This window comes from Saimiri boliviensis, chromosome 8, assembly GCF_048565385.1.
Source record: "Saimiri boliviensis isolate mSaiBol1 chromosome 8, mSaiBol1.pri, whole genome shotgun sequence".
NCBI classification, from domain to species: domain Eukaryota; kingdom Metazoa; phylum Chordata; class Mammalia; order Primates; family Cebidae; genus Saimiri; species Saimiri boliviensis.
In genome coordinates, this window is record NC_133456.1 from 7060442 (window position 1) to 7085150 (window position 24709).

Below are 24709 nucleotides of genomic sequence, written 5' to 3' on the forward strand. Positions count from 1 at the left end.
AGAAGAAAGATAAATTTAAGGAGGAGGATGGAAGGAACAGATCATTAGCACAGAGAAGGAATTGAGGGGAAACTGTCATACATTTGGGAAAAGACAGAGCTGAGAAATCGTCCCCACTTGGCCTTGGTTCTGAAAGATTACAGCCAAGGTTCTAAAAGATTACAAAAAGCTGACTTCTCTCCAGAGCTATAGACCTGACTGTATACCCGACACCTCTGCAGGGATAACTAGCAGGATTCTCAGGCTGAACTCATCCAAAGCCAACCCCTGACTTCCCTTGCCAAATCCATTCCTCCCATGGCACCACTCCCCAGACAGGCCAAAACATAAGTGTCCTCGATATCCAACCTATCCTCACCACACCTCATATGTAATCCACCAGCATGTTCTTCTGGCCCTATCTCCAAAATAGACCTAAATTCACTTCCCAGTCTTCACTGCTTCACTACTCCAAGATGCCATCACCTCTTACCCAGTGTCCACCAGAGTGTCCCCACAAATCCCTCTCCTCCCTGTCTATGCTCCCCACTGCCCACAGTCAGCACAGACTGTCTAAAAGGTCGCAGCAGATCATCATCCTTCTGGTTGAAATCCTAGAATAGCTTCTATTTAGAGTTAGAATAAAATCCAGATGTTTTACCCTGACCTCTAAGACCCTCGCTGAATCGGCTCCACCTACCTGGATGACCTCATCCCTGCTGTCTCCCTTTTGCTCACCGTTCAGGCTCGCTGGCCTTCTTTCCCCTCCTTTCATGTGCCAAGCGTGTTCTCCGCTCAGGGCCTGTGAACTTGCTGCCCTCTGCCTGGGACACCCTTTATCCCATTTTCCATGTTTGGTTCCTTTTTGTCACTCAGGGTTCAGGTCAGAGAGGCCATCCCTGACATTCCGGTCTGAAGTCACTTCCTCTCCCTTCACCCTGCATCAGTTCCTTCAGAAGACTCATCCATCACTGGATTCTCACTTGCGTGTTTATTGTGTTCTCTCTAATTGAAATAGTAGCTCCATGAAATGATTCAACAAGGTGGTTTCCAGCTTGTTGGAAATAGTATTCCCAGAACAGGGAGGGCAGGTATGCAGGGGCCATTAGCAAGGCGGAAACATTCACTGAGGTCCTACTGGGATCCACCTTGCCTTTCTGCATGTGGGCCTCACGATGGCCCGAGGCATGTGCTCACCATATAAGGAAAGACCCACAAACTCAGAGTCAGCCATTTGTCCTGGATGATTTTGAATCCAGGTTCATTTGATTCCAACGTCTTTGCTCTGAACTGAAGACACTGCCTCTTCCACTGCTGAGAAGGGACAGGAGAGCTGCTCAGAGCTCCTCCCCCAGAAGATAACTCTAATGGGCTATTTGTGTATTGTAGCTGAGGAACTTGGAGGATGGGGTTGCAGCCACATATGACTGTCATCTGAGGTTCCAGGCAATGAGCAATAATTAGCACCAAAGTACTAATCAAAGCCCAATCCATAGTTCCAAATTATACTTCACTATGTAGACAAGGGATGCAGATGTATAAAAAGGTAAGAAAAGCTAAAATTTTTAAAATAATATTAATAATGTGTGCTGCAAAGCTTACGCAAATTTGATTCCAACCCATTAACATTTAGAATCTTTCCGAGTCTTTTTTTTTTTTTTAATGTTTTGGTATAAGTTTTAGTTAACAAATGATGGATAATAGGAAGTCACTAAGGGCTGGAATCTGGCTGTAACCATAGACACGTCCCTTGTTTTCCCTCTGTATTCTCTCAGCTGGCCACTCTCCCTCCCCTTTCCCTCTGTTTTTTTCCTGTTAAATTTTAGCTCTTGAATGTTTATTCTCTTTTTTAAAGTCCTTTTTTCTATTTCATACATCATGTAAGAAAACAGAATCAGCAATCATTCGGTAATTACCAAGGAGCAATTAATGCTGAAATTAGCCACCTATTACAAATGGTCTGCTCATTTTTCTCTATAACATCCATTTATTTACCTTATTCCCTTGCAGAGCTCCTTCTGTGAACTCTGGGTTACAAATACTGCATGTGATAAACCACATGCAGCCCAGTGCTTTGTGTTTCTGAGATATCACCACCCTTACTTGGGAATTTTTAGAGTGTTTTGCCTCAAAGTCACCTGAGTGTGAGAAGATCCTTTGGTGAATCACTAAATACTCCACTTTGCAATGACCTGATCTGAGAGTACCAGGAGTCTGTCCTCAGTGGGCAGATCCCAGCTGTCTGCCTCGCATGGTGAGGTCCTCCTACCTTTGGAGTGATGGGTGTAGCCTCCTTTGAGTCTTTGAGTCTTTCTAAAGACTCTTCCCAACTTAAGCAAGGCAGGCTGAAACCTGAGAGCCAGTACCAACATTTCAGTCTCCTGAGGTTGCTGAGGCAAGAATGAGATTTAGGAGGGCAGTGAAGGTGATGCTGTGGCTTCCCTGGTTTGCATTCCCTATGGAGCTACAGTGTTCTTGGAAGATGCTCCCAATACTGTGTTCTGTTTCGTCTTCCTCCTCCTCCCTGTCAAGGTCACATACTACTGAAAAAAACACTTATTTCTAGAGAAAAATGTACAATCTATAAACAGCTTCCTACCTCCCTGTCTTCTTTGACTTCACCAAAAAACAACCAAAAGGCCTGCTGGGCACTGAGAGCAGAAGAGCCCATGTATGGGTATTGGAGAGAATGGACATCGAGGGCACGGAGTCCACCGGCCTTGGAGGGAGAACCAGACTCCTGGGCAGAGCTCTCAAAATCAGCTCGACCTCAAATCAAGGCACCCATCTCTTGCTTTGTGACTATGACTACCTTTCAAACTCCATGTTAAAAATAAAAGAAAAAGAAGAAAATAATCTAAACGCACACACAGGAATGCTATCTCTTTCCTGCAGCTCTGTGGCTGCACCCATCACACTCTGCCGTGGTTTCTTCTGGTCTCATCTTATCTACAGCCTTAATGTCCCCCACTCTGAAACATCAGGACCTGAACCATACCACTGTGCAAGCCGTCTCCAGAACATACAGCCTGGGCAGAAATCCCAGCTCTGGCCTTTGTTAATGATGGCACATCGAAGTCTTTTCTCACCTTCTAGTTTTCTTTTCCTAGATTATCTCAAATGAAGAGAGATCTAAGAGTTCTCTATGAATCACAGCTTTCTCCTCTCCAAAGAGAATCAGTCTCACACCTGAATCATAGCTCTACCGCCTGCTGGCTGGTAATTGGGAGCAAGGTGCTAGTCTCGTGCAGCCTCAGTTTCCTTCTCTGTAAAAAAAAATAATAACAGTACCTCATAGAGCTTTTGGGAGGATCAAAGGAGGTAATGCACAACGCACTCTGTGCTATGCCTGGCACAGAGTGAGCGGCTTGTCATCCTTAGTTGCTCTTTTACAGTAACAGGAGCATCACCACCTTCAGCACCACTCAAAATCTCCGATTCTAAGGAATGTGCACAATGAACTACACAAAGGTATTTAAATAGCTGCTGTTTGTGCCTTTCTTCACCTGACTTGAAAGAGCAAAATGTTTTAATTGCGACTTTTTTGCTGCCTCCGCCTCTGACCATTCCAGCCTCATAAATGTGAATCTATCTTCTGGGGGACACTACACTTGGAAAGGTATAATGAGGTTAAGAATCTTTTTATTGAAAAAACATTGGCAGCTGGACCTTCCAGGAAGTCTCAGGCCACCAGTTCTCGTTCCAATAAGGAGAGAATGACCTTTAGCCCATGGAAAAGGGGTAAGCTAAGCAGGCAACAACACATGTGGCATTTCCATTGGACCTGACGATGACTGATAGGTTGAGAACCCAAACATGGAGGCCCTTCTTTATTTGCACAGCTGGAAAACACTCCATTAACTGTGATTTTCGAAGGAGAATCAGCCAGTGCTTATTCAGAATCTTGGCATACTGAACATGAGAGAAGGTCACCATGGCTTTGTGAAATATCTGGGCTCATCAGTAGTCGGCCCTCTTTTCTGTTTTCCAGTTCACTTGTTTGTGAAATAGTGTGAACGCAGAACTTTAAATTCCACCAGCCATTCTATAGTGGCAATGACTGTTTCAGTGTATTTTAAATGGCTTGCTGCTTTGTCTCATTAGGGTTGGTTCCCTCAAGACAGGACCTACTTATGCATAAAATGAAATGCATTCACAAGCTCCAGGCTTCTCTAGATTTTGCTGGTGGATTGGAGGAGGCAGAGAACTACTGCAAGAGGTATAAAAGTCCCCAGACATTCATTTCCAGAAGAAAGTATCTGAGAGCTGCTGGCTAAGAACTGTCTCCATGGCTACCAGACTCCCAAGGAAGAAGTTCTGCACTGATGGCAGGTCCTTGACCACTAACTCAGGGATAATGTGATAGCCCTCATGATTCTTGCTCCCTTCCAGGGTCATTCTGTGGTCAGGCCTGGTCGGTTAGTCCCGTCTCCTTGGACTCTCCTTGGGGCTGCTGTGGTCCCTGAATGCTAATGCTTCATTTCACTGCAGAACTTGGCTGAGTCAGGATGAAAATATGTAAGGGGGCCCTCTGGACCTCATGACACTTGAGATGAAAAATGTTATGCTGCCTCCATGCTATAACAATCTGAGACTATAAACAATGATTTAATTAATGACCGTAGATGAATACTTGCTCACCGATATTACGTGGTCTAAAACCCTTTAACTGACGCAACGTGAAGCCAATGTTTATATGGGCACAGATGACTGGAATATCACATTTTGATGGCACTGCTACTTTGAAGAGTGGCAAACAGTGACATTCCGAAGACTCTTTACATAGAAGCAGAATGAGGACAGTGAAACTATCAAGAGGGGCTGACTCTGGTAGGAAGGAAAATAACTGGATGTGGACAGGAAGGGAAGGAGAATTATTGTGGAATCCACTGCCTGTCCAGCCAAGCAGCTACTATTACCTCCTTGGATTTTCTGCATTGCTGTACTCAGAACTTATAAATCCTGAAGGTTATATTCTATAGCCAGGCCCTAAAATACTCTGAGTTGACTAAACTGTCTTCAAAAGGATGCCTCAAAGATTCTTATAAACAATGACTAAAACTAAATTACGGCGTAATATTAGTTGATTAAGACAAGACTTCAATTTGAGTAATTTTCATCAGCTGGACACAGACAGTGGTGAAAACAATAACCCATGACTAAATGCATACTAGCTGATGGGAAGAATTGCAATCTGATGTGGCAAGAAATAACAGCAAATTTTTTTAAAAAAAAATTAAAAAATGGAAAGGAACTTTTTTTTTGAGACCACAGAATAAAGGAAAAAATGGGAAAAGTATAGCTAACTCAAGGTTTTTAAATGTCAACAAAGTTCCAAAACTAATTTCAAGAAAGGCCTCTTCCCTCAGAGGAAGTCTGGAATCTACTCGGCCTCCTTCCCCTCTGCCTGTGTTCTTCCTCTTGCTCTCTGTGAAATGAGGCCAAATGTATAGCTCTGAGACAAGCAGAACTATTGATACCTTTTAGTGAGGCAAGCCAGACAATGAACAAAAACAACTGCAGAATGTGTTATTTTAGAGCTTCAAGGATAATGTTAAAAACTTCCATGCAGCCCTTCCTTTTTTAGATGAGGAAATTGAGCCTCACTTAAAAGACTGTTCAAATAGAAGCAGATAATTAAAGAAGTGCCAAGCAAAGGGAAAGATGGGTGTGGGTGTAAGAGCCCGGCCATGCACCTGTTCTTGGGGAACCTTCCCACACTCCCGTCCACAGTGCTGAGACCTCCAGAGCATGTATTTCTCCATGGGCTGCTTCTGCCCATGCCTAATTCAGCAGGGAGAAAGAACTGGCCCAAGCTGAGTATCATCATCTCGTCACGGGGTGAGGAGGAGGATGTGAAATCAGAATTTAGATTTTCTAGTCAGCCTCAAATGGCAAAGATATAAATTCTCCTTTCCAACATTGTGCCTTGCCCACAGAATTGTTGCATGGATGGGTGGGCATGCGTGGTATGGGCTGGTCATTCCCAGCTGTGTGCATGCCATAGTAGGGAGGGTCTACCTACAGAGAAGAAGAATGCCATGGACACCTCAGAAGAAACGGAGAAGAAATAGGAAAACAAAAACACATCTTCCTGCTCCCTCATGAGACCAAAGCTTCCCTTCTACCAGGGTTTTGAGTCACTCCCCTCTCTCTCTAAAACGCGTCCTTCCCCCCTTTTTTTAATTTCAGGGAATAACTTTGGTGGCCTGAAACTAGAAGAACTTTGTCTTAGATCATCAAAACCTACCAACCCTTCACTGAGTCCTCTTTTCTCCACTGAAGTCCAAACACTGGAACTTTTATGAAGGATGGCTTAGGAGACCAATTTAAAGCAGGCCACTGCAATCCATCAATACCAACCTACTGCACAACAGGACCTATCTTCCTTTATTAGTATTTAGAGTCAACTCACCTCCTTTTTAAACATCAAAGGAGCACTCACTCTGGTGTGAGGCTGGGCTCCATCAGAGCACCCAAGATGAAATCAGAGTCAAAGGCCGCTCTCATGGAGCCTGTAGCCTCAGAAGCGGGGCAAGCAAGGCCCAGAGATCAACATAACTCAGGGCCCTTACATACCAGAGACAAGCTACCAACGTTATTTGTACGGCCTCATCTCATGCCCACAACATGCTTGAGGGGAAGGTATTGTCACTACCCCTGCTCTGTAGATGATGTAACTCAGACCCACCTACATAGGTTTGGTAACTTGCACATAGTTTGTGGATACTGATTGCTTGATTTGGATGCAAGGAGTCTAGACTCTCCCGTCTATTAACTTGCTATACTTTGCCTTCTTGGCTGTGTATAAAATGAAAAGAAGTCCTTCACAGACTGGGCAGCCCTATTACTTCCTTCCCTGTGCTGTCCCCAAACTATTCATGCAACAGGGGATTGGTGATCAATTAACCTTCTGAATATAAAAAAGCTAATGATTACTGAGCACTTATTATGTCCCAGTATTGAACTAGGCACTTAATATGCACCATTTCATTAATAAGAATCAAGGGAAAAAATGGATACAAACTTCCAGTTAGACAGAAGGAATGAGTTCAAGAGATACAGAGTAAAACAGGGTGACTACGGTTAATAACAATGTGTTACATACTTGAAAATTGCTAAGAGAATATATTTTAGGTATTCTCATCACTAATAATAAAGACGTAAGGCAATACATATGTTAATTAGCTTGATTTAGTCACTCACACAATGTATACATACTTCAAAACATCATGTAGTATACCATAAATGTGCATAATTTTATTCATTAGTTAAAAAGGAATTAAAGGAAGAATTATTATTCCCATTACCATTTTAAATATTAGAACACTGAGGCAAGTTAAAGTTGACCAACTTAATTAGTCATGTAGGTAAAGTTATGCCATGGGAGCATATCAAACTGAAAATCTCAGTGGCTTAACACAAAAGTTTATTTGTTATGAATACCATTTATCCAGCGTGGGTTGGCAGAGGCAAGGGGCAGAGTGAAAGTCATCTGCTCCATGTGTTCACTCAGAGACCCAGGCTGATGAAGGCTGCTGAATCTCATGACTGTTCTGTCTGGACCATGGAGCTCCAGAGCTCACAAGAGCAGAAGAGAATACCAACACCACCACACCAGCTCTCAAATGCTTTAGCCCAGAAATGAGTCAGGTTGATTTAACTCACACTCTATTAGCCAGAACCAGTCTTGAAGCCTCACCTACAGGCAAGAAGGCTGGGAATGATGAGAGACCCCATGAATATTTGATTCACAGTAAATGTCTCTGCCATAGTAATTCTCCCAAGGCTACTCAGCTACTAAGCAGAAGCGTGGAAAGGCTTAACCACTCCAGTTGACTATGTCCTCAAAATCTGGGGCTGGGCACAGTGGCTTATGCCTGTAATGAGGCCACTTTTGGAGGCCAAGGTGGGCAGATCACTTGAACTCAGGAGTTCAAGACCAGCATGGCCAACATGGCGAAACCCCACCTCTACTAAAAATGCAAATATTAGCTGAGCATTTTGTGGTGCACACCTGTAATACCAGCTACTCGGGAGGCTGAAGCGCAAGAAACACTTGAACTTGGGAGGCAGAGGCCGCAGTGAGCTGAGATCGTGCTACTGTGCTCCAGCCTGGGCAACAGAGCAAGACTCTGTCCACAAAAAAATAAAAATAAAAAACAAAAAACAAAAAAACAATTTGGAAGAAATCATTACAAGTCTATCAGTAATCATTTAGATACACCCAGACTTGGTCTTAGAATTATTAGAACTCTCTGGTTTCTCACGAATATTCCTAAATCTTCATAGGTAGGGGGAAGTCATTCAGAGCCGAGCACATTGGGAAGACCCACCTTTGTTGGCACAGGCCATCCACTTTAGATTGTCTGCAAATGCAGCCTCTCGTCCAATGAGGTATGTGAAGATGCGGACCTGAAAGGAAGACAAACGCACGGCTGAGTGGTGTTCACTTTTCACCATCCTGCGCAGACCACATGCACGGCTCGCACACATGTGGCTCACCTCTTTAATGCTCCATGCTTCCCATCTGCAGGAACATATTTAAGACATCTGAAGTACAGTCAGCTAGAAATGTATTCAAAACTGGGGCCTTTGATCTTTTAAACCATATGGCACTGGTGGTGGTTGTTTTCGGTGTGCAAGTCATGACAGAGGAGAATAACAGAATGGGAGACTGGCAGCCTCACGGGCCTGGGCTTGCTCCACACATATGGGCAAGGATCATCTACGTCTGGACCAAATCCCCAACCGTTTTCCTCATTCACACAGGAAATGCACAGTGTGCTCTTCTTGGGAATAAAAATGCCCTTGAAAGACCCTCGACATTTCTCTCCAATGGTGAGGACAGGCTGCAGACACTCTCTTACCATCTGTGGTGTCTGGCATGATATTAGAAGATAATTAACTGGGATGAGAGACACGGCCTGTGGCCAGGAGACCAGTGGGGACTCTCTCTAGTCCTCCTAAGCTTTTGGTTCCTGAAGAGCAGAGAACATATGTAAAACCCTGGCTTTCTTATTTTCTATTGGTTTCTCAACACTCTCTCATGAGGCCAGAACTCTTTGAAACAAAACATGACCTACCTGCCAGATAGTACTTAAGGTTAAATGGAAGACAAAGAAGGAATTAAAAGGTTAAAATCCTTCAATTCAATTGAAAATGGTATGTGGGTCAACACTACACAGTCCAAACAAAACGCTTCGGATGGGCCATGTGCAGACCTGTGGCCACCTCTTTGTGACTAAGGTCAGTGAAGACATGGTATTAGATGAATGCCACTTAGCAGGTGGTATCAAAGGCTTTACCAGGTGATATCCTTCCAGCTCCTCTAGTCTGGTGGGTCAAGCACTCCTACTGCTCCTCCCAGCCTTTACTACATTTGTGGTTAGCTAGTATTTTGTATGGCTGGTCTGTGAAGTTGATCTGCTCCACTGGAGTATCCACCTGAGGAGGGATGGAAGGGATGTGTCTCCTTTACCTGTTTGGGCCCTGCTGGAGCATTGCATTTGGAACACTGATACTCAAAGCATGAATAAATAAAAAGATAGAAATGCAAACAGTGGATTGTAAAAATAAATATTCTGTTTTAATTATGCATATCCTCTAATCTGGGCATTATAACTTAAAGGCTGATTGTGAGGTAATGGTTTCTTCCCAACTTAAAGGGATATTTAAACACACATTATTATTATGGAATGCCAGTCTGTGCTCATCTGCTCTTGGTAAGACCATCACTTTCTTTATCACAGCTCCTGCAAAGGGGCTTCCTGGGTGGATGCGCAGGCAGACAGACCTCTCTTCACTTACTTCTCTGGCTCTTCTACACACCATTCCCATCAGAGTCACATTTGGGAGAAAGGATACAGTTTTTGTTTTTCTTTTTAAATTGGGAGATTCTGGCTTCTCTTGGGGGGAATAAAAGGCAAAGAGCCTGTTGGGTGCAGTGGCTCATGCCTGTAATCCCAGCACTTTGGGAGGCTGAGGCAGGCAGATCACAAGGTCAGGAGATTGAGACCATCCTGGCCAACATGGTGAAACCCCATCTCTACTAAAAATACAAAAATTAGCTGGGCGTGGTGGCGGGCGTCTATAATCTCAGCTACTCAGGAGGCTGAGGCAGAAGAATCACTTGAACCTGGGAGGCGGAAGTTGCAGTGACCCGAGTTTGTGCCACTGCACTCCAGCCAGTGACAGAGTGAAGCTCTGTCTCCCAAAAAAAAAAAAGCAAAGATCCAGCCTCATATGGCCAAAGGTGGTTACCACTGACCCACTTCATATAGCTGCACCCCCGTTTACTTTCTCTGCCAGCCCACTGTCAGCACTTAACTGAGGATCTCTGATTGAGGAGAGAAACTGAGGCCCAGTTAAGTAAAGTGTTTTGCTTAATTTCATCAAAGTTTTATCTCATGAGAGAGGACTTGTAAGACCTCAAGATAGCACTTATATCTGCTTTGAACCTTTGGGAGATGCTGGTTTGGTCAATACAGAAGACTCCAACCAGTTCCCAGGCCCAGAACCAGCACCCACAGAAGCCAGGATGGACTGGAATCAGGTCTCTTGAGAACAGACCTGTGCTTTCTCATAAATCTTTGTCTTTAATTTCAAATTTAAGCTTTTTAAAGGGGAAACACTAGACCAACAAAAACGAATATCCCCACTGGCTCCTTGGCAGGCAAGAAAGCATAAGAGATATCTGAGGAAATGAAGCAGTAAGTCTATCTCTATCAGCAAAGACCCAACACAAAACAACCCATATTTTTTAGCAAAGGTAGCGGTCAGTGCCAGCCTCCTCTGCTGTCTAGATGAAGAACCTTCATATCAACTGAGTTCTCTTGGAGGCATAGTTACCACTCCAGCACAATACTGTGAATCACCAGCAAAACTTCTACAACTCCTGATTTTAAAATGGCAACCCATTTGCAAAACCAGCAGGATTGCGCCAAACTTCAGATCAGACCTGACTGCTTAAGAACAACTGTGCTAACAATAACCACAATCACCCCTACCTCACCAGCACTCTCCTACCACGGCCACCACCACCACCATGGTTTCTATGATCAGCACCATGCCCTGGGTCAGGTAGTGTGCTGAGGGGTTTGTGGGCATTATATTTGTTTTGTTGGTTTGTCTTTTACTGCTTATGAAAGAAAATCAGAACATTGTTCAATATTTCCATTGATTTGAAGACTTTGGCTCCCAGTACACTGACCTCCTTATCTGAGCAGAAATGGCATGGAAATTACTTGGTGCATGTCTGCCTATAAATAAACATAATCAGAGGATGCTGAGTCCACGCCCTGCATTTCTCACAATAATGCCTTTCAACTGACCACAGAGGAAAGGAGATTTTGCTTTAAAGTAGGAAATATTTTGGAGAGAAATTTAATAATAGCATTTTATATTTGCAATTTTTTTTACACAGTAATTCCACCTCTAGGCATTTATGTTATAGCTTGGATAACAAATACAATGCTTATGGGGACTAAGAGGTAACAAAAATGACAGACATGGTAGAAGAGAGTCCATATTTTCTGGAAGCCCTAGAATTCAGATTTAGACATTTTCAAAAATACGTAATGATAAAAGTACAAGGACGGTCACCTTCATTACTTGTAATGGTCAAAACCTGTTAAATCCTAAGTCTTTCTTGATAGCCAACTGGCTAAAAATTCATGGTACATTCGTGTAGTGGGCTATCAGCAGCTATGTCCTCATCCACGGTGTACTGGTAAAGGTAAAAAGCAAGTTGTGGGCACTGTGTAGCACAGAATTCTATTTTTTTCTAAAAGCAGGCTCACACTTTATACTTCGTAAATTTTTTTACCATTTTAGAAATAAACTAGCATTGCTTTAATAATTAAAGATCATTTTAAATGAAAAGAAAGTAATGACATTGCTACTTTCTGAGCAATTCTGTCAAAACACAGGAAGAATAAATGTTGCAGTGAAAATCAGACACAAAAATGAGATGATATGTGGAAATTAAGTCCTGGCCTTGCATAATCCAATGAGGGCCGCCTTACCCTACTGCTCATTTAACTGAGTGCAAAACCTCTGTGAATAACAGTCAAATCGCTCTGAATTTCCATGGTTAACAGATTCTGTACCCTAATGGATCTTATTTCCAACAACTGGAGTTTCCTCCCTAAGAAGTAATACATAGCAAGCGATCACTGGTCTGCCTTGAGCCCAGCTACTTTTCTGACGTGGCAAGGAGTGTAAAGCACGGCCAGATCTGCGATGGTCCTGAAGGCCAGGTGCACGGCACAGACAACCATGGATGGGAAGGCGCCGTGGCATAGTTCCGGCCAGGGCAGTCGTCAGGATACACCAGAGCTCCCCGTATAGCCAGGCTTTCATGCTCATCATCTGCAGGCATGGAGCATACCACTTTCATTAAAGCAGCTCAAAGGCAGGGGTAAAAAAGAAAGTCTGCACCAGCCTGTTTGCTCATTTTGATCTTCCACTTAAGTTTGGATGGTCTTTAAATGTTCAACAAACCCAATTAAACTTCATAAAATGTTAAGATGCAGACTTTCAAAGTTCAAAGTCACTGACTTTAATCCACTTAGTATAAAATTTCCCAATGAAACAAACAAAAAACTCAATTCAGTTTTTTTTTCCCCAAAAAAAACAGTTACGCTTTTTACTCATGTAGATGCAATCCCCATCACAAATGGAGAAGGGTACCCTTCTTCTCAACCTTTAGTGAAGACAGGTAGTGAGTTTGTAAAGATAATAAATCAAATTTTCTCCTTTCTGCAGCCATTAAAATTGGGGGAGGGAAGTAGCTACCAGGAGAGTTACATGGCGCAATTGCACAGCCAGAAAAGAGGCTGCTGCTGCCTGCACGTCTCCCTTCAATAATGAAGAAAGCCCTGTGCTTCTGATACAGTCCAGGAGGAGTCGTTTGTCATTTTTCTGTCACCTGTAACTCATGAGTGCCTACCATGTGCCAGGGACCATTCTTGGTGCCAGGGCTATCATGGGTAAACAAAACAAACTCTGCCCTCAGGGACTTCACATATTCTTATGAGGGAAACATAGTAAGTGGTAAATTCATATAGACTGTTTATTATGTATTTGTTGGATTAAATGCTGATAAAGAAAATAAAGCAAAGAAAGGTGATGGACGGTGATGGGGACTGCATTTTTAGAAAAGAGAGACCGGATGGTCTTCCTGATAAAATGATATTTGATCAGAGATTTAGACAAAATAGAAGTGGGGGAGAAGGAACAAGCCATATGGCTAATGGAAAAGAGCGTTCCAGGTGAAGGGAACCAAAGGTACAAAGTCCCTGAGACAGGGAAGCTCCAGGGATATTGAAGGGGCTGGTGTAGATGGAGCATAGTCATCTAGCAGCAGTTGCAGGAGATGAACTTGGAGATACGATGGGTGCCACCCCTGTGAGCCACGTTTGCTTTTTTTCTTTGAGAAGGGACTGAGTAGAAGTCTGACATGAGCTGATACATAAATATAAAAGGATCGTTCTGGCTGCAGGGTAGAGCATAGGCCACAAACAGTGTGGTCAACCTGGCTGTCCATTCCATTATCCTATGATAGTCTTATAATTCTGAATGTCCATGTCCCATCCATAGCCACGGAGAGTAAGGGTAGAACAGAGGTAGTAAGTAGGAGGCCCCTGCAATGTTCCAGGTAAGAGATGACAGTGGCTCCGGCCAGGGCAGTCAAAGTCCTCAGACTTCACAAGTCATCAGTAGCACCACAGGCCTTGAATCACATGTCTAAGATGGAGTCTTAGCACCCACTCTCCCAAGATTCAGATTAAAGTAGGTCCAGGGATCTACATTTTAAAAAATAACCATGGTGGGTCTGACACAGGTGGGCTAAAGCCAACACTTTAAAAAATGCCATCAAGAAGATGAGATCTGAGGAAAGGGAAGTGAGACCAGACATTAAGAAATCACTGGAGCCATTTCCAGGAAAGCTATTCTTACAGATTACTAAGGATTGAGGCAAAACTTTAAGGATTTTACAATCCACTGAGTGGTTAAACAAGTAGAGAAGCTGGATCAAGATGACATTTTTAAAAAAGCTTGTGTCAACCGAAGAATGCAGGATCATGAGACATCAGCCGGACTTGGCAAGCAGGATTAGCTAACTCTACGTTCTTCTTTCCCCAAGAAAGGGCAGTTCTAGCCATCTGTAGCTGCTGAGCTGGGTTTTCACATTCTTTGGAATTACAATAATTCCACTCTTGCTCCCAGATGCAGAGGAAAGAAAGGTTTGGAGACTGAGCACTTATGAGCCTCAAAAAACAATCTATACTTTTACAGAAAAAAGAAGACAATCTTTTATTTTAAGAAACATTTAACTACAAATCCATTCTTTCCACCTTTAAAAGCAAGCAATTTATATGGATTATATGTGTCAATGTCATTTGCTACCGAATCTGTTCATTATCTACGGGTGCCCACATTCGTGAGTTCTAAATTTTAATTTAGCTAAGGGCAGCCTCCATATTAGACATGCGTCATCATCTCCATGTCTTTTCACCTGCTCATGCTCTTTTGGACTCACTGCCCAACTCAGTTATTCTCTAAAATACTTCCAGGATTTCTGAAAATGATGAATGATTTCAGCTTTAGAAAAAGGTCTCCTGATGTCTTTATGTTTTAAAGTCCATTTGCAGCTAATGAATATGTTCTTAATCTATATCTTCACAGGAGATATTACTAACTAACTTTTCATTGTTATTTGCTCATTTCTATGACTTCTGGTACAGAGAAGCACTTCTGAATAAAATCTTTAAACTGTAAGCAGAAGATAAGGATTGGAACCTGATTACTCACATAAATGCTTCATAAATCATTGCCAATATTTATCTTCATAAAAATTCTACAAGAGTAGAGATGGGCTCAGAGGAGATTGACTCCAAAGGAAACAGTTATATTTAGCAGGCTGCTTTAATCTGGAAGCCATCATGCTCAACCTATAAGAAGAAACATCCTTATCCAGAAGGAAGAGAAAGGCAACCATGGTAACGCTACCCTGAACAGCAATGAAATGGGATAAATTGAATTAAATTACAAAAGTAATAAAATTTCAACAAACGAATATCATAGATCATTATGAAAAATGGACTGTCACCTTGGGGACGCTCTAAGAGTCTGTATAATCTCCTTTTTCCCAAGTACAAGTGCCTGATACCTCATGTGTGATATTGAAAACAAATTCCAATTGAGAAAAAAAAAATGTTATTTGTAATCTTCTGGCCAAAGAGATGAAAGTCTAGTTTTATGGTCATGTGTTTTGTCAAGGTGAAGGAGACAGGTGTTTCTTGGCCACCCAGAGATTATGACCTGGGGTTGGTACAATGGAACATAAGAGATTACATACAGCTCAATGGAGCAGTAAGAAGTCAAGATGCAAACATCCTCAAAGGTGTGTGATGTAATTTATTAGACTGTCCAGCTCCAGTGAATTCATTCGGGGGACAGAGCCAGTGTATTAACCATGTCTTTGGATTTTCTGTATTACTATTGCACTGATGTCTGAGGCCGTATGACCCTGGATGGTCTGCCCCTCCTAGGGTTAGCTATTTCCTGGACATAGCAAGCAACTTGCCTGCATTTCTGATACATAAACCAACCAATCCACAGCCCATTCCTCCAATCACCTCTTTCATCAGGCTCTCACACTGAAGATCATACTAACCTGCCCTAATTACCCCAGGACCAGGTATCAGACAACTAGGGGCAGCTCCTATACCCCAGTGCTCACTGAGATGATTGACTATCCAATGCTAAGCCTGGTTGGCCTGCTTTGCCTCTTCCTTCCCATGGAAAACATAATAATGGCTTCTGCCCTCTAGATCTCTCTATCTCTGCTGACTCATCTCACCTTGGTGCTTCCCTGTGTGGCCCTTCATGGTATGGCATGCTTTGTTTCTAGGGAACTATGAATGCAATAGACTTCTTCCTTCATGACAACTATGTCTGTATCTGTGTGCCTTATTATACCTGACTAAAACAAATTCCAGGTATTCCTAAAACAACCAAGTATTATTTGTTCCAGGTGGGTCCAATGCTACACTTACTGGCTTGGTGATCTTGAGTGAGGTATTTAAACCCTAAGCTGTTCTTGCACCTCCCCCAATATGGGGATCCTCTACCCACCCACCTCACATTTGTGATCAACAGCAAATGAGACAATGGATGCAAGGATAGGTCAGAAGGAACAAATCCCATTTAGCTAGAGTTGCATCCTACTCCTGTTTTAGATAATTTGCTGCAGTGAAACTAAGCAAAGGGAGTCAAGGAAAGTCAAGTCTTCCATCCACAGATACTTCCCTCATCTTGCCCAGAGGTTTGGTTGAAAAGGAAAGTGACTCCTATGGGTGAAGAATGGGATTTTTCACAGGGGTGGGTTTTTACAAGCCATCACTGCTGTTTGTCAATACCAAGGATAATGGGGTTGACAGTTTCCTAACCTAATCAGGAACACTAGAGCTATAATATCAATTACAACTTCAAAAACCCTTGGATAGTGGAAGGATCCACTGAGAACTTGGCAGGGGCTATAAACTTTCTCCTACCCCTGACCCCTCCCTCCAAAAGCCTAAGGCTATACACTCACAATTTCAGATAAAATTCATGAGGGTTGGGGCATCTTCTCCACCAAACCCCAGACCTGGATTGTCTAGGAATATCTGGCTCCCAGGTTAAGAACCCTTGTCTTATATATCTCTTATATTTTGCACCATAAATTCCTCAAAATCAAAATAGTTTCTTTGGACGATCAAGATGGGCTCTCTTAGTAGAAGTGCTCATAAAATTGAGAAATAAGTTCATTTGGTCATTTACATGTCCACTCTGTGACGGTTCTGTACACACCAAATATCAGCTGTTCACATTCAGATCAGAAGTGAGACCTCTACATGGAGGAACAATGTGGAGAAATCAGGAGCCCTGAGACAGAATAGGCATCACTGCGGATCTTGGATTTTTATGAGGCACATCATATCATAGAGCCTTTGCATGACCAAATGTAAAGGAGCAGGGATGGAAGGGACAGACAGACAGGACTGAGTCCATAGAATCCAGCCCAGTACTTGGATAAAAAGAAATAATGAAAACTGAGCATAGAGAAAGTAAAATGTTAACTTCCTGAATAACAGATCAGTCTGGAAAAATAGAAAAGTATTTAAAATGACATTTTTAATGACAGGGCCAGCATTCAAATACTTGTTGATTGGCCAATAGCATAAAAATCCCTGTCTGTTGATACCAGGGATCCTGAAACAAACCTGTCTCCAAGCTTCAGGCTGCTGGACAATGCAGGGCCTAGGATTTATAATGCTGGGAAGCCCCACTCTGCTTCCCTTTCCCTCTGAAACCTTGAGAGATCAAGTGGTGACAGCTATTTGTTCACAGGTATGCCCCATCTTTCAAGAAGTATTACAGATTCAATGCAATGAATAAAAAGGCAAACTAACATGTGTAAAGCCATCAAATTAACCAAAAACATATCAGAAAATTGACTTATATCAAAGGGAAACAAATTAATTGTTCCACAAGTTGGGATGGTGATGGTTATGTTCATGAAACATCATGGGGCTGTGTCACTCTCTAGCTTAGAGGCCTCCAGTGCCTTCCCATTGTACTTGGAATATATTTTAAACTCCTAAGACTACAACTAAGATGCCCTGGAAGGTCTGGATACATGACCAACTCCTTCTGGCTTTCCAGTCTTTCAGTCCACCTCTCCCACTGCCTGAAGTGCTCCTCAACTCCTGTTTGCACGGCTAACTCTCTTTCACCCTGGTTACCCTCATCCTCATCACCCATTTTGTTTCCTTCATGACACTCAGTATATTACTTTTTTTTTTTTTTTTGAGACAGAGTCTGGCACTGTTCAACAGGCTGGAGTGCAATGGCACAATCTCAGCTCATTGCAACCTCCGCATCCTGGTTTCAAGTGATTCTCCTGCCTCAGCTTCCCAAGTAGCTGGGATTACAGGTGCCCACGCCTGGCTAATTTTTTGTACTTTTAGTAGAGACGGGGTTTCACTATGTTGGCCAGGCTGAATACTCAGTGTATTCTTAAGTTACATGATTTATTAGTTTACTTATGTTTATTTCTACTTCCAAACAGAAACATAGATGTAAGGGCAGAAGGAGGCACCTGTGCCCAACTCAGTGCCTGTCATGCAGTCAATTCTCAACAAATATTAGTTACTCACCTTTTCTATTCTTTTCACAAATTTGGGAAATCAAAGGAAGTCAGCATGGGACATACTTGAATTTATCAGCATAAAGCACACTCCTTCATTAACAACATCATTTTAAATACTTTTCTATTTTTCCAGACTGATCTGTTATCAGTAAGTTAATATATTACTTTCTCTATGCTCAGTTTTCATTATTTCCTTTTATCCTGAAGCTCAGTGATAACATATGAGGAAATGAAGGTATGAAAAAGCTCTGGTCTTTGTTATTACAGCCTCATAGTCAGGGACCAGAAAAATGGTGTCTTATGCAAGGTCTCCCATGGATAGATGATCAGTATTATAATATTTCTTCCTAGGTGTCTGTCTCTTAATTCTAGATGGAAGCCATGCAAAAGATTGAAGCCAGCTGTATTTTAAATAACCGCCTGCTTCAGGGATTCCCTAGTAGGGAAAAGATCACATCTTAAAATAGTGATATGATGGCTGCTATTTCAAGCAACTTTCAGTGGAAATCTCTCCTTTTCCCTACACTTTGTAACAGTGGGCAGATGGTATCATTTCTTGGGAGCCAGAGCTGAGTGGGTAGACAGATTGGCAGAAAGTAGTGGTTACCAAACAGGGTTAAGAATTGAATAACCCCATATTCAGAAACTGAGTCTTCCCTCAAATGAGCTTTGAGGTCTTGGAGTAAGTTACTCGAGATTTTATTTATTTATTTATTTATTTATTTATTTATTTAAGACAGAGTCTCACTCTGCTATCCAGGCTGGAGTGCAGAGGCTCAATCTCGGCTTACTGCAAACTCTACCTCCTAGGTTCAAGCAATTTTCATGACTCATTTCTCAAGTAGCTGGGACTACAAGCATGTACCAACACATTAGCTTATTTTTTTTTTATTTTTAGTAGAGATAGGGTTTCTCCATGTTGGCCAGGCTAGTCTCAAACTCCTGGGCTCATGTGATCCACCCACCTTGACTTTCCAAAGTGCTGGGATTACAGGTGTGAGCCACCACACCCAGTCCCAGCACTGTTCCAAGTCGAGGCAGGCAGATTGCTAGAGCCCAGAAGTTTGAGACTAGCCTGGGCAACATGGCAAGACATCATCTTTACAAAAAATAAAAAATTAGTCAGGTGTGGTAGTGCATACCTATAGGCTCAGCTACTTGGGCAACTGACCTGTGGGGGACATGGTCAAGGTTGCAGTTAGCTGAGACCTGCCACTGAACTCCAGCCTGGGTGACAGAGAGAGACCTTGTCTCAAAAAAAAAAAAATTAAAAATAAAATAAATTTATATGGAAATACAAAGGAACGAGAATATCTAAAAACTGTCCTAAAGAAGAGAAACAAGACTGGCTATCAAGGTTTATTATAAAGTACAGTAATTAAGGCAGTGTGGTTTTAGTGTAGAAATACAAAAATCGTCCAATGGACCAGCAAGGAAAACTGCAAAGCAGGCAAACACATACGCGGATCCCTGATTTACAGCAAAGAGGGTATTGCAGAGCCTGATCAAAGAACAGTCTAATTTTTTAATTTTTCTTTTTTTTTTCTTTAGGTGGGGTTTCACCATGTTGCCCAGGCTGGTCTCAAACTCTTGAGCTCAAGCTGTCCACCCACCTCAGCCTCCCAGAATGCTGGGATTACAGGCACGAGTCACCTTGCCCAGCAAGTTACTTGATCTTTGTAAGCCTCATTTTCCTTACTTGTAAATTGGTCAACATAATAGAACCAGAATGATGCTGTTAAATGGTTGTTATTAAATGGATCAAACAAAGTAAAATGTTTGGGGCTTGAGGGGCAGGGGAGGATTAATGCTGCAAAAAAGAAGATCTTTTACAAGGAGATTTATGTTCTTCTAAAAGGAGATCTCCAAAGGTGCTCTTTGCCTAGATCCTAAAGAGAGAAAACAGAACAAACAGGGAAAGGTCTGAGAGTATGAAGCCTGATGATGTGACCTGGATGTGCCCCTCTAGGCCTTAGAAAAAAAGCTCCTCTTACTTTAACGCTCTCCCCTCCCGCCATCCACCCCCACCCCGTTTGTCTCCTTTGCCTCTCCTTGCCTCTGGATCAGTGAGACCCCGAGGGTCCATGTCAGGGTACAGGACCAAGACCCACTTGGCCTTGGGCACAGCTGGAGTCCTCATGATTTTCTCACTGGGATTTGGGGCCAACGCCCCACAGTAAGAAGCTGCATACATGTGGACAGCGCCCCCTCTCCTTCCACCCTGCAGAAGCAGCACAGCAGCAGGTTACAGGCCGAGGAATCAGGAGTTTGGGATTCTGCCCAAATCATTCTCAGACTCATTAAAACCAACAGCTGCTGTGAATTCTCAGATAGCACAGTTGCCTTGTCCCAAGATTCTTGTCATTTCTATTTTCCCAACCAATCCTCCCTGTCACTATGAATTAGTCCAAAACAGCAGTTTCCCCTGTCACCTCACCTACTGCCTTCTGGGACTTCCATCAGTAAGAAAAGTCAAGGACTTGTCAGACAACTGCAAGGATATTGCTGAGGACAGCGTTCACTCTGTTTTACCTGTGATTCTCCGAAAGACAGACAGGTAGGGACATGGCTCCTTGCGGAGGGGGGAAGGACAGATCAGAATGACTTGTGGGTTTCTGGCAATCTATGCGAGCTCACTGTCTGTATACCAACCTCTTGTCCTTCAGGGGTTCTAATAACCCAAGATCCTCAACTCCCACTATGGAAGCATGCCCCCCTGGCTGAAGACCCTACTGTTGGAAGCCACCAGTATAACTTCAGTGAGTAGTAGCCTCAGGTGGCTGGGGTGGGAAGGCAAGTCAATGTTCCTGAGAATTTGGGGCAAGCACTCTCTTCTTTTTGAGAACCCCCAGGGAAAGTTTATGTCTTACCTTCAGTCAATAAGAGTTGTATTTTATCCTAAGCAATCATGTCTTAACCTCTCAGACCGTGATTTGTATAGCGGTCCAGATTCCCTCTTTGCATGTCAAACTGGCTCAAGCAGAGAGCTCAAATACCCCATCAGAGAACGGGTGTTCTGTGGCTCCCCTGTCTTCAGTGTCCTTTTCTCCTTGCTACTGACAACTGACTTGTGTTACCCTTTCTGTTTTATGTTTCCAATCCATCCACCCTTCCACCTAGCCTTCCATCCATCAAGTATTAACTAGAAATACCTGCTAGATACTAAACATCCTGCTCCATGCTGGAGGCACAATGGGGAGAAAAAAATCCATATGGTCTCTGCCCTTGTGGAAGTTATAAGTCCTTGAAATACTTTTTAAAGAATAGGGAAGGCAAAAGAATCTGAAGAAAATATATGTATTTCTTTATACATATATAAAACTATATGTAAATCGTTTTACATATGTGCATATATGTGTGTATATATGAGAAGGACCTGTCATTCCAAAAGTGGGTCACTATGGCATTCTTCCCACAAACAGTTTGGTTTCCCTGAATAGGATACATGCATTCTTGGGCTCTATGGCCCCAGCTCCAGTTGATAAGGTGAATCATGTAAATGCAAAGTCATCCTAATCATTTTCTTTTTTTTTTTTTTTTTTTTTTTTTTTTGTTGAGACGGAGTTTCGCTCTTGTTACGCAGGCTGGAGTGCAATGGCACGATCTCGGCTCACCGCAACCTCTGCCTCCTGGGTTCAGGCAATTCTCCTGCCTCAGCCTCCTGAGTAGCTGGGATTACAGGCACGTGCCACCATGCCCAGCTAATTTTTTGTATTTTTAGTAGAGACGAGGTTTCACCATGTTGACCAGGATACTCTCGATCTCTTGACCTTGTGATCCACCCGCCTCGGCCTCTCAAAGTGCTGGGATTACAGGCTTGAGCCACCGCGCCCGGCCCATCCTAATCATTTTCTAAGCATCATGCACTGGTAAGATGAACATTTGAGGGCAAAAAAATCCCAATGTGTTCCCCAACTGTTCGTTCCTAGAAATAACCTTGCAGGTACTCTCCATGTTCTTTTTTCTCTCTCTCTTTCTTTCTTTCCCTCTTTCTACCTGCCTTCCTCCCTTTCTCCGTCTGTCCCTCCCTCCCTCCCTTTCTTCCTTCCTTCTCTCTTTCTCTCTCTCTTTCTCTTGCTCTGTTTCCCCGTTGCTCTCTTTCTTTCATTCTTTCAATTCAGACGGAGTCTTTCTCACCCAGGCTGGAATGCAGTGGCGTAATCCCAGCTCACTGCAACCTCTGCTTCCCAGGTTCAAGCTGTTCTCCTGTCTCAGCCTCCCAAGTAGCTAGGATTACAGGCCCACAACACTATACTCAACTAATTTTTATATGTTTAGTAGAGATGGGGTTTCACCATGTTGGCCAGGCTGGTCTCGAACTCCTGACCTCAGGTGATCCACTCGCTTCAGCCTCTCCAAGTGCTTCTAATTCTTTTCTTCCTCTCTGCCAGGTCTTCTTTTTTTTTTTTCTTTTAAGACAGTCTATCACCCATGGTGGAATACAGTGGCATGATCTTGGCTCACTGCAGCTCAAAGCAATCCTCCCATCTCAACCTCCTAAGCAGCTGCAACTATAGACATGTGCCACCACACCTGGCTAATTTTTGTATTTTTTGTAGAGATGAGATCTTGCTGTATTCTCCAGGCTGGTCTTAAACTCATGGGCTCAAGCTAGCCTCCTGCCTTGGCCTCCCAAAGTTTTGGGATTGCACATGTGAACAACTGTGCCCAGCCCTAAGTCTTACATGTAAGCGAAAAGCAGGAAAAGTTAAGTATTACTGGTCATACAATAAGTGGGCGAAAAACATATTGTGACAGATAAGGGTTGAAGAAGGTGAGATCATATGGGATCATAGATTATTCTTGTCTTCAAAGAGCTTCCTGTCAGCAGAGAAGCTATAAACCCATAAGCAGAATGTACATGGAAATGCACAGGGATGATGGCAAAGGATGCTCTACCAGGCAGCAAACAAATCGGGGAAATGCAAACCAAGAATAATGTATTTTAAGACAGAAATGCACACAGCCTACAATGAAGTCGATAGTTTTGAGAACTGGCCTCTATCTTACTTTCTCACTCTCAGTTTTATTTGCTTGTTTGTTGTTTTTCTATGGTCAGGATTTTTCATGGAGATCAAGAGAGGAGAAAGATACCATGTGCCAGAAATGAGTTTACTTTTTCAAAATACATGTTTCCTTCAGTTGGGAGTCTAGAGACTGGTCTAAGGCGATGGCTCTTGTGACTGCAGGAAATTCTGCAATTTTCCATTTTAAACATGGCTTTTTGAGAGACCAAAGCTTTTCCTGGAAGAGTAAGTTTGAGGACATGTCACTAGTACTCTATTACACAGAAGAGAGGAGCCAGATTATCTGCTGTAGCCAGGAAATCCACTCTTTCAGAGCACTGGGCAATTTCTAATGACAGCCAGTGTTAAAAATGGTCCTAGTGAACAACACAGGGCAGAGAAATGAATAACTTACTTGAAAGCTTTCTACTAAAATACAATTCTGTGATTTTATCTCCTCTGCTAATATCCTAGCCCAAGCCACCAATGCCTCTTACTTGGAGAACCAGGGAGGACTCTTAATCTTCCACTGCTATCCAGCCCCAGAGACAGCTTGTTATAACAGGAATAAGATAGAGTCCTTCTGGCTGGGCGTGGTGGCTCACACCTGTAATCCCAGCACTTTGGGAGGCCAAGGCAGGCGGATCACCTGAGATTAGGAGTTCAAGACCAGCGTGGCCAACATGGTGAAACCCCGTCTCTACCAAAAAAAAAAAAAAAAAAAAAAAAATAGCTGGGGCTGGGCGTGGTGGCTCATGCCTGTAATCCCAGCACTTTGGGAGGCCAAGGTGAGCAGATCACTTGAGGTCAAGAGTTCAAGACCAGCCTGGCCAACATGGTGAAACCCCAACTCTACCAAAAATACAAAAATCAACCAGGTATGGTTGCACCTGCCTATAATCCCAGCTACTTGGGAGGCTGAGGCAGGAGAATCTGCTTGAATTCAGGAGGCGGAGGTTGCAGTTAGCCTAGATCATGCCATTGCACTCCAGTCTGGGTGACAAAGCGAGACTCTGTCTCTCTCTCTCTCTCTCTCTCTCTCTCTCTCTCTATATATATATATATATATATATATATATATATATATATATATTGCTGGGTCTGGTGTAGTATACCTATAATCCCAGCTACTCAGGAGGCTGAGGCAGGAAAATCACTTGACCACAGGAGGTGGAGGTTGCAGTGAGCCAAGATTGTGCCATTGTGCCACTGCACTCTAGCCTTGGGTGACAGAGTGAGATTCCAGCAAAAAAAAAAAAAAAAAAAAAAAAAAAAAAAAAAAAAAAGATAGAGTCCCTCCTTTGCTCACAGCTCTAGAGAGGCCTTCCCTTACTTAGAATAAAAGTCAAAATGTGCTGGCCCCTTTCCTGTTTTGTAATCTCACCTCCACTTGCCCCCCCTACTCAGCCCCAATTGCCAAGTTCCCCTCCACCCTCTTCCTCCCAGACTAGACTTGTAAAAAATTCCTCTGACACCTGAAGTTCTTTCCTGCCTCAGGGCCTTTGAACATATTGCCTGCCTG

At 43.0% G+C, this 24709-nt stretch overlaps 1 protein-coding gene across 9 annotated transcripts in view; it reads right to left on the reverse strand.

Annotated features, from left to right (window-relative positions):
* CACNA2D3 (calcium voltage-gated channel auxiliary subunit alpha2delta 3) overlaps nt 1–24709 on the reverse strand; it is a 935925-nt gene that overhangs the window by 325837 nt on the left and 585379 nt on the right. For all 9 annotated transcript variants that reach the window (XR_012518702.1, XR_012518703.1, XM_039477586.2 and 6 more), the window contains one exon: nt 8316–8394. Coding sequence is in view for 7 of the 9 variants with exons in the window: in XM_039477586.2 (XP_039333520.1) it covers nt 8316–8394 (79 nt within the window). In the remaining 2 variants the exon portion in view is untranslated. The remainder of the gene's footprint in view (nt 1–8315; nt 8395–24709) is intronic.